This window comes from Thalassophryne amazonica, chromosome 6 (genome assembly GCF_902500255.1).
Source record: "Thalassophryne amazonica chromosome 6, fThaAma1.1, whole genome shotgun sequence".
Taxonomy (NCBI): Eukaryota; Metazoa; Chordata; class Actinopteri; order Batrachoidiformes; family Batrachoididae; genus Thalassophryne; species Thalassophryne amazonica.
Genome location: NC_047108.1, coordinates 47,761,620 through 47,776,097, shown reverse-complemented (window position 1 = coordinate 47,776,097; position 14,478 = coordinate 47,761,620). Strand labels below are relative to the sequence as shown.

At 41.8% G+C, this 14,478-nt stretch overlaps 1 protein-coding gene across 1 annotated transcript in view; it reads left to right on the top strand.

Annotated features, from left to right (window-relative positions):
- wu:fa11c10 (protein FAM110B) overlaps window positions 1–5,657 on the top strand; it is a 31,118-nt gene extending 25,461 nt beyond the window's left edge. Inside the window, exons 2-3 of the mRNA XM_034172128.1 lie at window positions 2,231–2,575; window positions 2,855–5,657. Coding sequence (XP_034028019.1) covers window positions 2,865–4,283 — 1,419 coding nt within the window. The 5' untranslated portion in view covers window positions 2,231–2,575; window positions 2,855–2,864 and the 3' untranslated portion in view covers window positions 4,284–5,657. The remainder of the gene's footprint in view (window positions 1–2,230; window positions 2,576–2,854) is intronic.
- Window positions 5,658–14,478: the final 8,821 nt, after the last annotated feature.

The window sequence follows — 14,478 nt, the reverse complement described above, 5'->3', positions numbered from 1 at the left end:
ATTTTCACCGAAAGCCAGATAAATTTTTCCAATGGTTTTCAGGTGCCAGTCTCTAACAGCTTCTGAAAAAATTCTGATGGAAAAAAAGTCCTTTTCATTCCGCCATTTCCAGACAATGAAAATCCAACGAGGGGGCGGGACCACTCCTTCCCAAGGCGTGCTCACAGGCGAATGACGTCACCGACAGGCGTGGAAAAACTCACGCATGCGCACGAGGGTTCAAGCATGTCAAAAATAAAAAAAATAAAAAGGACCGTTACTTTATGGACAGACCTCGTATTGTTCATTTCGATGACATTTTGTGGAGCCCCTCCAACTTTTACCCCAGCTCCCCCTCAGCCCCCCCAACAAAAATTTCCTGACACCGCCACTGGTTGGGTATGGTGAAACTTTAGCTGACTATGCACTTTGTGCAACAACTAATGTAAAAAAAAAAAAAAGTCAACTAAGTGAGTTTATTTGACTAAACAAGATTAGACAGCTTTATGAAACCGGGACGAGGTTAAAAAATGTAGTGCTGCCTTCTAAAGTCCCATCGCCATCCATTGCAGTAGCATGCTTATTAATAAAAGTTTCTCCTTTTGTTCTGCATATATGTCTCCACCAGACTCACATGGGTTTCTGCTATAATCCAAAAAATTGTTTGTTTCTACTCCACTTTTTTCCTTTAGTTTTTCCTGCTGCTGTTAGCTTGTTTTGTTCTCTACATTTCACCATGTGGACTTGGCAACAGAGTCTGGTAGTGTAGACCACTTAGACCACTGTTGTACATCTTTTTGTTGACATTCCAACACCTAGATCCACATTCCTGCTATATATTTACAGATCTCATCATTTTCCCTCCAAGGCCAGGTTGTGATTGCAGCAGGTTATAATTAAGTTGTTCGGAGTCTCCTCCTGCACCTACTCCTGGGGGAGCCCAAAGGCTTTGCAGGCCGGATGGGACATCTGTCAGCTTTACAGCATGTTATGTCATAAGATGTAGTATTTACACATTATTATGTATTACAGAAATTTTTATGTCTGCCAATGACATAATAAAATATTCGGCGTTTATTTATTTGCCTGTCTGTCTGTCAGATGAAATTTTCACAACAGAAAGCTATTAGGCCATGGACGATTTCACTAAATTTTGGAGGTGATCCAGATCTGGATCCGGATTGTGTATCAAGTTTTACTTTATATAGGCTTTGAAGGATTACCGTTAGCAGGATTACGTCAAAACTACTTCATGGATTCTCACTAAATTTTCAACACAGATATATATACTAGCCCAGGGAAGAATCATTAAATTTTGGAAGTGATCCGAATCTGGATTCCAGATCAAGATTTCTCTTTATATAGGATAGGCTTTGAAGGATTACGTCAAAACTACTTCACGGATTCTCACCAAATTTGCACCACAGATAGATATTAAGGCATGGAAGACTCCACTGAATTTTGGAGGTGATCTGGATCCGGATTAGTGGACGTCAGAAATCTGTTTGCAATTGTTCTTTATTGTGCAAAGACAATGAAATAAAACAGGATTAAATAATAAAGAGACCACTCTGTTTTTTTTTTTTTCCTCTAAAAGTAGTGCTGGAATTGTTATCCACTCTAGACTGTAGACGCCACTGGTTTGGATGTTAGTCAACGAGTTGGAGTTTAAGCATCTAAAGCGTGAACATAAAGTGAAATAACCATCTGCTATAATCTGTTTTTCATACACTTTGTCCTCTGCAGTTAAGAAAAAGAACTAAAGAAAGGGAACGTGGATGTAGGTTTTGTTTCGCGCTGAGCTTGATGCAAGTCTGTGTAAAAAAATTGCAGCTGTTTTGCTCATTATCGTGCGCTCTTTCTCTCCCTTTCTCCTTTTCAAAGAATTTTCATTTGAATGAAAATCCTGCCCCAGTGTTTTGTTGTGCTGTGAGGGGGGAGGGGTCCGATTGGTCAAAATCACTTTTGAGATGAGCCAATAGGAACACGGCTTCCGCCTCTCACCCCGCCCACTCTGTCCTGCTGAGGCTCACAGTCTGCCATGTGATTGGCCGGCTGGGAGGAGCCATACGTCGTATTAAAGCCTGCTCCACTTCAGTTTGAAGAGAGTCCATCTGTCTGCTGGACAAGCGTCTCTCTCTGTCTGTGTGTGTGTGTCTGTATACGTATGTGAGTGTGTGTGTGTGTGTGTGTATGTGTGCATAAAGATGATCTGACGTGGACGGTACATCTCTCTCTTTACCTTTTCCAGGATGGAGAAACTCTCCGGCTGAGTTTTTGGACAGCTTTTAGCGTCGCATCACATTGTTGGACAGACGTCGTGAAGGGGACCACAGCAGCTGTATCACTGTTGCTGGACTGTTTTGCAATCTACCAGACTGTGTCTTTTGGTTAAAGTGCCCCATCAGCTGACCCTGACCCACATCCCACCGCTGAGCCAACAGAACGGGTCTGCTCGGGCCCAATGTGGAATTTGACCCCAGCTGACCCCGTCGCACAAGGAGCCGTTAACTGAGCCAGGACAGGCAAAAAGAAAGATAACAGAGAAGAAAAGAGGAACAAGAGGAGAGAAGTGAGAGCAGCAGCACAGCGACCGGTAAGGAAGTTAAAGGAGGTGTGTGGGGGAAGAAAGGACAGAATACAATGAGCTGTTTTCTGAGGACATGTGGGAGGTGTGAAAGGATCACCATTCAAGCTTTACTCTCGTCCATCTCTACGTGTGTCTACAGTCTCAACTCTATCATTAACTACATACTGTACATGACATTTTGACATTTCACACATGTGCACCGTTGTTTCTCTGCAGCAGTGTTTCTAAACTCTTTCATATCTCCTTGAGATTAATCACAATCCTCTTGTTCTGTCTTTTCCTCAGTTCCTTCAGGATGCCAGTGGAGACCCTGCGGCCATCTGACGGCCGTCTCGCCGGGGTTCCCTTCACCTCTGCTATGCCTTTCCGAATATTGAACAAGGGTCCAGACTACTTCCGTCGCCGGGCTGAGCCTGAAGCTCGTAAACTGAGTGCTGTAGAACGCTTGGAGGCTGACAAGGCCAAATATGTTAAGAGTCAGCAGGTGGCGCTGACCCGCCAGGCTCCTGTCAAACCCCCAATTATACGCAAACCCCTGGTTCCTCCAAGTATGATGCTCCAGAGACAGATGATCAGTGCTTCTCCTGCCCGTAAAGCTCCTCGCTGCCTGGCTACGGTGGAGCACAGAGGAGGGAGAGAGGGAGCAGCAGGCAGAAGAGGTCCTGCCCTCAACTTGGACATTCTGAATAATCTAATCAATGATGTCTGTGATGGACCTTTGCCCTGTTCTCAGTCCTCATCCTCCACCTCTCCGTCATCCTCATCTCCTTCATCTGGAGCAAAGAGCATTGGCAGCAGCCTGTCAGTGGAGCAAGAGAGGAGCAGTCGACTCCTCAATAACCTCAAACCATTGAATCATGGGACCACCAACTCCTCATCCACCTCATCCTGCACCTCATCTCCTCTTAATACCAGCCTGCGGACACCTGCAGCAGAACTCAGTTGTCGTCCACCTCCTGTTCCATCAAGGGTGCCGCGTATTTTGGTTCCCGCGCCCTATAGCTCCCCTAATACAGTAACGGTTCGGAGGGTGGATGTTAGGCCTCAAGCTGACACAAGGAAACTTCAGAGGCCTCATCTGCAGCCCCAGATCAGGTCCAGGCAGACAGCTCAAGGTCAAATAGCACATCCTCAGCTTCCACCCCCACCTCCTCCACCCACTGAGAACCAATCAAAACCACACCTTCATGTCAACGCCACCTCTCAGGCACTGCCCTCCCCTCCAGCATACCTGCCCCCAAGTCCCATGTTAGTGCGAACAGGCACGATCCCGCCAGCCTCCCCCACTTTTACCCGGATATCAAACGCCAGCTCCAAGGGTTCTGCCCGCAAACATCCATTGTTGCACCGCTCCAAGTCAGACCTGAGCGATCGCTATTCCCGCGCAACAGCAGACCTGGAGCGATTCTTCAACTACTGTGGACTAGACCCAGAAGAAGTGGAAGGAATGGGCGGAGTGGAGCGCTTCACCAGAGCCAACTCAGACATTGTCTCCGTCTCTAAGCTCCGCAGTGTCAGTACGCCGAGCTCCGAGTGTGGAGAAGATGCTGACAGAGCGAGAGAAGATGGAGGAGACGAGGACGACGAGGACAGACCTGCCAACGAACGCATCCCTTACGGCATCTCAGTCATTGAGAGGAACGCTCGAGTCATCAAATGGCTCTATGGTATCCGTCAGGCGAAAGATTCCAGCAACGCTGTCTCTAACGTATAGACTAACAAGGACCAGGCGTGGACATGGGGAAAAAAAACAGCGAAGCAGAACTTTTTGTGCGTATGTATACAAAATCAGATCAGATCTTCATCTGTTCATCTTGTGCTGCCTTACATCTCGTTTAAGGATAATACAGTAGTTGTTTATTGTGTTTTCTTGTTGTGCAAATTACGCAACTCTGATTATTTTTGAAATTCTGCGCTGCGAGACGAGATGGACAATATATATTTCCCTTCTCATTTTAAAAAAAATGTAGTTTAACAATATTGGTATCTGGAAGCAATAATAGACTGACGTAAATGATGATGATGATGATGGTGCGCATGAAGTTATTTGTAATGATAGTTCCTCATGCTAAGGTACTGTGTGTGTGTGTGTGTGTGTGTGTGTGTGTGTGTGTGTGTGTGTGTGTGTGTGTGTGTGTGTGTGTGTGTGTGTGTGTGTGTGTGTGTGTGTGTGTGTGTCGCACGTGCCAGCGACTTACACAGGAGCACACTGTTTGGAAGTGAGTCAGAGGACCACTTTGATACTGTGAAACTTGACTAAAAAGCGCCCATAAACACATTTGTACTTTCAGAAATCTCCCGGCTGTAAGACTGTTCTTATACAAATTGCTGTCAGCATGTGAGTGAAACATCTGTAGATATTTATTTTTGGATTCATCATTTCAACAAAGCACGATCCCCCCGCATCACATTCACTCTCACTCAGATCATCATGGCATAGACGTACGTTGGGAACATTACAGCACGTAGCAGTGCCGCGTGTCCGACTGTAACATTATTTCTGTGTTTGCTTCTGAAACAGTGCACGATTGTGCTGTGCCGGTGTGTTGAGAGAAATCAGTGCATTTGTGTCTGCACAGACAAAAATAGTCATGTGATGATGGATGGTTGAAGTGAGTGTAGCGTGAAAAAAGTTATTTTCAAAGGGATGAGTAAGAAAAATACACACATGCCGGTATGAAAGATCTGTTGCATGAAAATGCGTCTGCTTCTGAAAGTGTCTGAGGAAGGTATGTTTTTGGCATTCAGATGAAGATGGACCAATATTTATTTTGAAAAAAAAAATCTAATTTAATGTACAGTATTTTTAAGATTTGTACTCAAGTGCAATCTAATTCCATTCACAGGATAGTTAAACTCACATTTTAAACTCAACTGGGAAAGCACACATGCACATGCACGTACCAGTCACATGTTTAAATGTTGGAAGCAGGGGAATGCTGCATGTATGTTACGGGTCGTGTTCAGTGGCGATGACAAAGGAGTGTCTGTTTGTCTGAATTGTTTGTGAAGGAGGACATCACCGTCTCCCCCCGTGCATCCTCTTCATTTTCAGGGTTACTGTAAACCCACACAAGTTGGCAGGACTCAAAAATTATGTAACTGGTTGCATTTAAAAAAGATTTATGCAACCAAAAGTAATGTATTAGAACTCGAGTATTTCGATTCAACATTATGTTAATTTTTTGGATTACAGCTAAATTCAATCTGCTAACTCAAAATGTATTTTCTTTAAGTAAAATGGACTTGGTTAATTGGATTTAAAATATGTGGCCTTGTGACAGACTATAACATCCTGTCCCAATATGTAGTAATAGTTCATGACGCAGTCACAAAATGCATCACATTTTCATGACATAGTCAAGTTTAGGTCAGTATATTTAACCGTAACTATAACATAACCCCCACGTCACCTCAAATGTTGTGATACCATCACAAAAATGTAACATTTCATAACTGTATGTCAAACTAATAGAATAAATTACTTTTCCAGCTTGGCGTGAGATAGGGCTGTCCTGTCCAGAGTGTACCCCACCTATAACTGTGACCAGTTTATGGATCGATCCCCGTGTACTCCTGTATGTCAACCTCAGTGTGCTCAAGTTCCAACCCCATTAAGGAACAGAATCTGCAATTCTGCCCTTTTGTAACTTAAAAAAGTTAAATTCTATTAACTCAACACTGTAAGTTGAAGCAACTAAAAATACGAAATACATCAAGTAATTTAACCAGTGTTTTCAATTGGCAGCATTCAAAAGACGTAACACTAAGATCAGATATTTAAGGGTGATTCTTAGACTACGGGCACTTATTATGTCCTTTGATCATATTGTATGAAAAACAGAAAAAAGGGGAAATTTCACACTTTTATAGTTATCTTTACAATGAAAGTGTGTTAAGAAATTTGTTCTAGTAGCCTATGATGACTTTTTCACCTTTTTTCAGCATCATTATATGCAAATATTGCCGTTTTGTGCTTGTCCCACACCCAGACTTTTGATCTTCAATGATAAAAATGAATGGTAAAGAAACATTTTTTCTAATGTTTTAAAATATCTCTGAATAAAATATCAGTAAAATAATCAAAACATAATTGGGGTATTCAATGTCATACAACTGTTGTGATTTTTTTTAAACAAAATGTAGTTGTCCCACACCATTGCCGTAATTTCCACCACAACACTGTAATGTCCCTAAACAGTTTGTATGAAAGATTGTTTGGGTAGTTTCTATGGAGATAAACAGTAACATCAGAGCACATGTATATAGCGCCAAATCAAAACAAACAGTTGCCCCAAGGCGCTTTATATTGTAAGGCAGTGGTGTGGTGGAAATTACATTTACAAGGCCAATAGTGCCCGTAGTTAAAGAATCACCCTTAAATTCCAATAACTTATTTTTGTTTAGTAAATTAACTTAAAAATCAATAATGCATACCTGTTTACATGCGCAAACATTTTTCAAATCGAGCCTTTGATGTTTAGATTATATGTTTCAAATCGGACTTTGCCCTAAAAATTTGAGCAGTCCACCTGTTTGTTTCCTGCTCGTGTGTGTGTGTGTGTGTGTGTGTGTGTATTCCTGAGAGCTGCATGCAATTCTCAACAGGCAGAACTTGACACACCTGCTTCAGTGTGGTGCTTTCTGTTGAAAATCATGGGTTTCTCAGCAGTGCAGTGCTTTGTGCGTGAACTTAACAGCAGGTAAAATTTTTACATTTATCCTAGGTATGCCAGCATTTCGATTTGCTCTAGGTGGCACAGGCTGCACAGTAGAATCAGTTACACCAATTAAAAAAAAAAAATTCTGCCAACTTGTTTGGGCTTTCAGATGATTCAGAACAAGTGTCGATCAGGTTATTGCTTTTCTGTCCTCAGCGTGGCAGTTAGATCAGAGGGCCAGACAACAACCCGGCCACAGCAACGGCCAAAAAAGCGTGCTGTGAATTCTGGATCTGCAGAGTCTTCAAACAAGAGATCCACAGTACTTTGCCATGTTGTATTCTAAACCATTAATAAAATTTTGGTGAAGTATGTTCCTGCTTGCTGTATTTATTTTCTGAATTTGCACTTTGATACTCATCTTGGCTGTGGATATGCAAACCAGCCCTTGTGGTTTCAGCATAAGGCTGCAAACAGCCGCTCCTCTAATTTGCTCGTTGCTTTGGGAGGCACTTGGCAGTGCTGCTGCCAAGCACATGCTTCATAATCTGAAATCTGGTGTGAGTCCAGCTCAGCACAGGCAGGTAGGTGTTTGGCCCATCAAAACTTATTTTTGGCATCAATTATTGATGCTCTGCGCTTCAACCAAGTTTCAGCGGCTGGATTTTGTTTTCTTTGCTCATGCTCTTAAATCCTAAATTGAGATGCCAGAAAGTGTCACATGCACCATCTTGGACACACACACATGAACGTTTAACCTGAGCAACTGCTCATCTCTCACATAGCCTTCATCATGGTGTCGTCTTCTACATATTTCAGCTTGTAAACACATACATAGATAAGCACCACCAGGGTTTATTGCACTGATCTTCATGCACAGACTAGTTCTGAGGATCACATGACACTTGTGAGCTCAGAGATAAGAAATCAGTGAATTTTCAGACGGGTGGACTGTAGCTGGAGTTCTCTGCATGTCTGTGTCCACTCGTTCATTAGAGATCACAGTGCTGTTATGATGTAGCCCTGATCAAATGCTACCGGTCTGAGAAGCGCGGGCGCCTGGAGGACTGTAGACATGTGGTGGAATGAAGCTGTTTAAACTGATAAATATTGCTGCCTGGGGCCACAAAGGATGATAGCATCTTCCTGATGTCTCAGGCAGCGCTGATTAACAGCCAAACAGAGGCAGACGTGGAGACGTAACAAACAGATCACAGCAGCTTAGAAGTCTTTGAAAAGGGGAGAGAAGACAAAAAGTTGGCAGAGGGAGTCTGAAAGGTGTAGATTAAGGAGACGACAAAGATAACGTAGGCGTGAAAGTGTTTTGTATGCATATCAGGAAGCAAGGTGACAACTTTTATTAGAGGAGCAAACAATCTGTGCGTCTCTGAGGCTTTAGTGTCTAAATCGGGAAATCGTCTCGGCGCGCTGATGGCTGACATCAGTGAATGTGCAGTGAAATAAAACCAGGATGTTGTTCTTCCTTAGAACCAAGTATAAAATGTTTGAAAGTAGTGATGAGTTCCTATTTATGGTGACATTGAGTTTGGTTTCAAAAAGAGACATACATTTGAATGAAGTGAATTCTGTTGACAAATCACACCATTAAATCTCCAACTTGATGAATACTGGTTGAATTAATAGCGTAATGCTAACCCAAGGTTTATCATGCACAGACTGTTGGTATTCATAAACCTCCATGGAAGTTTTTATGTCCACTCCACATTTATAATTCATTGTTTCCATCAACAGTTACGTACACATCTTCATGGTGAAATGGAACAAAGAAGGATCTTTATACAAGAAAGTAGATCAACTCTAGACTTGAGTCTCCCATGTGCCTTTGAGCAAATTGTGTCTTACATTTCAAATTTTCTTTGTAGGAAATTCCTCTTACTCATGAATTCTTACATTGCAAAAAACAAAAAACAAGCAAACAAAAAACAAAACAAAAAACAAGCAAACAAACAAAAAACAAAAGTGCAAGATACATCTTAAAGTTGTACAAACTTGTAAAGGCTGTGCATCACATAGTTTTATAATTTATTCATTTTACAATAGCCCTTTTTCTTAGTGTGGTCCTAAACAAAGTAAAAATCATTGGTTAATGTCCAACTCTCACAACCATACAGCAAGACAGCCTATGGGCCTGTTTGCTTTTCCAGCTCATGACAACAGTGTTGACTTTATGACATCAGATCCTTTAAAGAGGTTGAGGCCTCAGAGCAGATTTATTTTTGTCTGTGTGGGAAAAGTGAGTTGAAGAGGCAGAAACAGTTTGAATAAGTAATTTCTTCTTGACAAACAATGTAGCTTCTGTGATTTTTAACACTGTAATGTGACTTGGTAAAAATTTCAGCTGACAGTTTGGCTTCACTGTGTTTGAGACACTTGTGTTCTTTCATTCAACATTTGAAATCAAAGCTACAATTCTCTAGTCAAAACAATAAAAGACCACGAGGGTTCTTGTCACAGGACATTTCTTTTATCAGGGACCAGAATGTCATGTTAAAAAAGTACAAAAAAAAATTTATAACTCCACTATTTTTGTGGCAGACCTTTAGTAAAGTTTAATGTTTCTATTCTGGGTCATGCATGAATTTCTTTAAAAGTCTCACAAGTATCTGGTAATTAGATTTTTATGAACCCTGCAAACAAACCAACCAACAGGATTACATTATTGTTGACTACAAAAAGCCATGAATGGTGAGGTGTTGCAGACCGAACGGTCTGCCCTTAAAAATCGCTCCGCCTTTTGCATCTGCGTCATTTCGTACCACAGCAGCACGTCTGAGTCTCTTCACCCAAAGCAATCAAATGGATTATTGGGATTTTCTTAAATCATTCTAAAGTCAGTTAAGCAGAAACAAGGCCGGAAATTACAAGATGCTTTGAAATGACTGATGCTACAGATTTGTTGCTGTTTGACTGCCTGATTGATTTCAGTGAGAATTCTCAAATGGGCACTAATAGAATAATCTGGTGGAGAGGTCGAACTTGGGACAAGGAGGAGCTAGTTAGGTTTAGGTATGGATTCTTGACTTTGACCAATAACCAAAGGTTATGTCTGAAAACATGCACTGGTGTCACCACATGACAGAACTGCCTTAGGCCCTGGAAAGCAGTGACCCAGGAAGACAACTGGTCCATCCCCACTTCCAGAAAGTAACTGTTTTTCTACTGCAGCTAGGTGAAACATGGCTATCCCCACGGCATTTTCTGGTCTCTGGGTTCTTCAAAATGGAGGCACCAGCATGCTGGATCATGCCCAGCAAAATATACATTTCACAAACCAAGCATGAAGTCAAAGGAATTGTATGTAGACCTCAGAGACAGGATTGTCTAAGGCACAAACCTGGGGAAGGGTACAGAAACATTTCTGCTGCTTTGAAGGTCCCAATGAGCACAGTGGTCGCCAGCATCTGTAAATGTTATCAGTTTGGATCCACCAGGACTCTTCCTAGAGTTGGCCACCTATCTAAACAGTGCAATCAGGGGAGAAGGGCTTTAGTCAGGGAGATGAACAAGAACTTGAAAGTTACTCTGCCAGAGCTCTAGCATTCCTCTGTGGAGAGAAGAGAACCTTCCAGAAGGACAACCATCTCTGCAGCAATTCACCAATCAGGCCTATATGATAGAGTGGACAGACAGAAGCTGCTCCTTAGTAAAATGCACATGGCAGCCCACCTGAAGTTGAAAAGGCACCTGAAGGACTCTCAGACCATGAGAAAGAAAATTATCTGGTCTGATGAGACAGATATTTAACTCTCTGGTGTGAATGCCAGGCACCATCCCTATAGTGAAGCATGGTGGTGGCAGCATCATGCTGTGGGGATGTTTTTCAGCAGCAGGGACTGGGAGACTAGTCAGGATTGAGGGAAAGATGAATGCAGCAATGTACAGGGTCATCCTGGATGAAAACCTGCTCCAAAGCACTCTTGACCTCAGACTGGGGAGACAGTTCAACTTTCAGCAGAACAATGACCCTAAGCACACAGTAAAGATATCAAAGGAGTGGCTTCAGGACAGCTTTGTGAATGTCCTTGAGTGGTCCAGCCAGAGCCCAGACCTGAATCTGATTGAACATCTCTGGAGAGATCTGAAAATGGCTGTGCACGGATGCTCCCCATCCAACCTGATGGTGCACCAAGCTTGTGGCATCATATTCAAGAAGACTTGAGACTGTAATTGCTGCTAAAGGTGCATCAACAAAGTATTGAGCAAAGGATGTGAAGACTTATGTACATCTGATTTCTGAGTTTTTTTATTTTTAACAAATTTGCAAAAAAAAAAAAAAAAAATGTTTTTTTGATGTTGTCTTTATGAGGTTTTGTGAGTAGAATTTTGACAGGGAAAATGAATTTACTCAATTTTGGAATAAGGCTGTAACATAAAATGTGGAAAAACAAAAGCACTGTGGATACTTTCTGGATGCACCATATGCTGTTTTCAAGGGGCAGGGGTTGGCCAAGGGATTAAGTGTGCTTGTTTCCAGTGCAGAAAATTTCAGGTTCAAACCCACCCTTGCCCATTCCCTATAGAAAAAGGAGTTGTATCAGGAAGGGCATCCGCCTTCAATCTTGTGCCATATCAAATTACAAATCCACCTTGTACCTGCTGATGCGAATGTGAGTGGAAACAAGCTGCAGCTGAAGGGACCTACTATATCTGGTCTTTTCTAGGGACACCCATGCATTTTTTTTTTAAATTGCAAAACCATGTTGTGTACACACTGCAAAAGCTGTGGAAGAACAGGTTACAGATACAGGACTTTCCTGCTTACAATTCTAACTTGTCCCCAATAGAGAATGTGTGGAGAATTTAGAAACCAAAAAGATGTTGCTGGGACAAATCAAACCGGAAATGCGTCATCATCCATGGTATCCTCAATGTCCAAACATATTTTAAGTGTTGCGAGAAGGAATGGCCACATTATAAAGTGGTAAATGTTTTAGCGTCCCAACTTTTTTGGAATGCGTTGCAGGCCTTAAATGCAGAAAAGACGTTGACCACACAAAACATGAAATATCTTGGGTTCATACTGCGTGCTGTGAAAGCGAAGCAAAGTAAAGATAAAAACCAGTTTTGTTTTTTCATACTGTCCCAACTTTTAGTAATTTGTGGCTGAGTAACTTGAGAGTAACTGTAAGTGAGTGACTCAGAGTAACTAAAGGACTTACAGTTACAGCAGCTTACTTAGTTTCATACAAAAACTGTTGTGTTTTATGTTGTTTAACGTGCCTAGATATAAATGGTAACCTCTAAACAGTCATTTCTGTGGCAATCGGTCCAGTCCACTCCGTGCTCCTTATCGTATCCTTACTCCTCCTAGCACTAGAAGACCACACCTGCCAAAAATCATCTCATCATCCCCTCTGTATTTAGCCAGTTAACTATTCCTTGTAGCTTTGTCAAATTGTCTTGGGTGTTCTTGGTCTTCACATTTAAATGCAGTTTTCACTTCACAATTTATCAAGATCTGTATACAGAAACACCACGAAGTGTAGTTTGTGAAAGTGCAAACACACGGAAAGGGCCCTACCTACCATGGAGTGAAGACATTGCAGCATTAGCACTGCACCGCAGCCGCTGCATTGGAGCAGTGTTACAAGGCACCTCCTGTGCCCATTTATTTCCCTGACGTGTTTCCAAGAGTGCTGATGACTCAGGAAGATGCTGTTTATGAAGCTACCAAGACATCGACAGGACACATCAATACATTATGACCAAGTGACAAGACATGTCAAGAAGGTGGATAGCTGTTTTTTAACATTTCAAAATTTCAGTGTAGCCCTTTGTGAGCCCTCGCAGGCCATGATAGTGCATCACAGCATACCCTGGCATGGTGCTCAACGTCAACAGGATTCGCCAAGTCTTAGATCTGCCTACAGATTGGTTCATGTTATGCTAAAACATTGTGAAGGTTCAAATCCTAATTTAATATCCTGTCTTTTGCCAGCAGCTATTCTCCTGCCTGGCTTGTATTCTTGATTAAAGTTTCCTTGAACCCAGATTAAGATTGTGTGAGTTTAAAGTGCCTTTTGGACTTCTGTATGTTTCCTGCTTTTAATGGTCAGTGTTGTAACCATCTGTAAAGTAGCAGATGGGAGGGCAAGGTCCTTAATCCACTAGTTGCTCCCTGTGTGTAGTGAGTGACTTGTATGGCAGCACCCTGACATCGGGGTGAATGTGAGGCATTATTGTAAAACGCTTTGAGCGTCTGATGCAGATGGAAAAGTGCTATATAAATGCAGTCCATTTACCATTTGCCATTACAGAGTTGTGCAAAAGCTAAGCGATATTTTCGGAAAGTTCTCTCATGATAACTGTCATTATAGAACTGTAATTCTAATAGTAACAGTGATGGCAGGGTATCGCCTGATAAATAATGCAATTTGCCTTTCATCTGTTTATGCATACTGTGTTATGTATTTTAGAATGTCATGTCACTTTTTCTGTACATCATGTGACCTTTAATAGCAGAAAAAGTGGTTCCATTGCAGGTTTTCAAAATGTGACTTTTCCAGATTGCGTAAAAATCACCAGTAAAACCTTTTTGTTATCATCATCAATCTTTATTCCAGACACAAAAGGTCCATAAAAACATATACAATCATACAAAAAAAGTATAAATAAATAAGTTAAGATCTATATATATATATATATTTTTTTTAATATGCACACTTCCATTAAGCATATTTTCAATTCGCTCCTTCAAATTACGCAATTTGTAGGGTCATGGAAACCTGCCTATACTGTCTGACACTGTCTGCTAGCTCCGGATGGATGTATGTAAGACAATGATTTCCAAGCTACACAAATGCATAAAAAAGTAATGTCTCTGAAAGGATTCCTGAACACCATTTTAATGCTTGAATTGTTCTTAGCAAAATGCTCTGTACAACTCTGCAGACATATAAGGCAATCCTTACAAGTCAATAGCCAAATTTCATCACCTGTGGCAATGAAATATGTAATGTGCCACTCAGCGTCTGTATGTGAACACTTGCATGCACTCTGCAAAGATCTGCTCCACACTGTACGAGGTTTTATTTGGTAGAACGCACATACAATGTAATCCAAACATAATTCTTGAGGGTCAGCTTCCTCACTTTCACCCAATGAGGAACTCAGTACTGCATGTCCTGTAGTCTGCAGCCATGTTCTGCTTCCTGAGGGTATGCGAAGAGTCACAAAAAGGCTAAGCTGCTCAGATGCGGGAAAAGAACACATGTCCTCAGGGGGCAT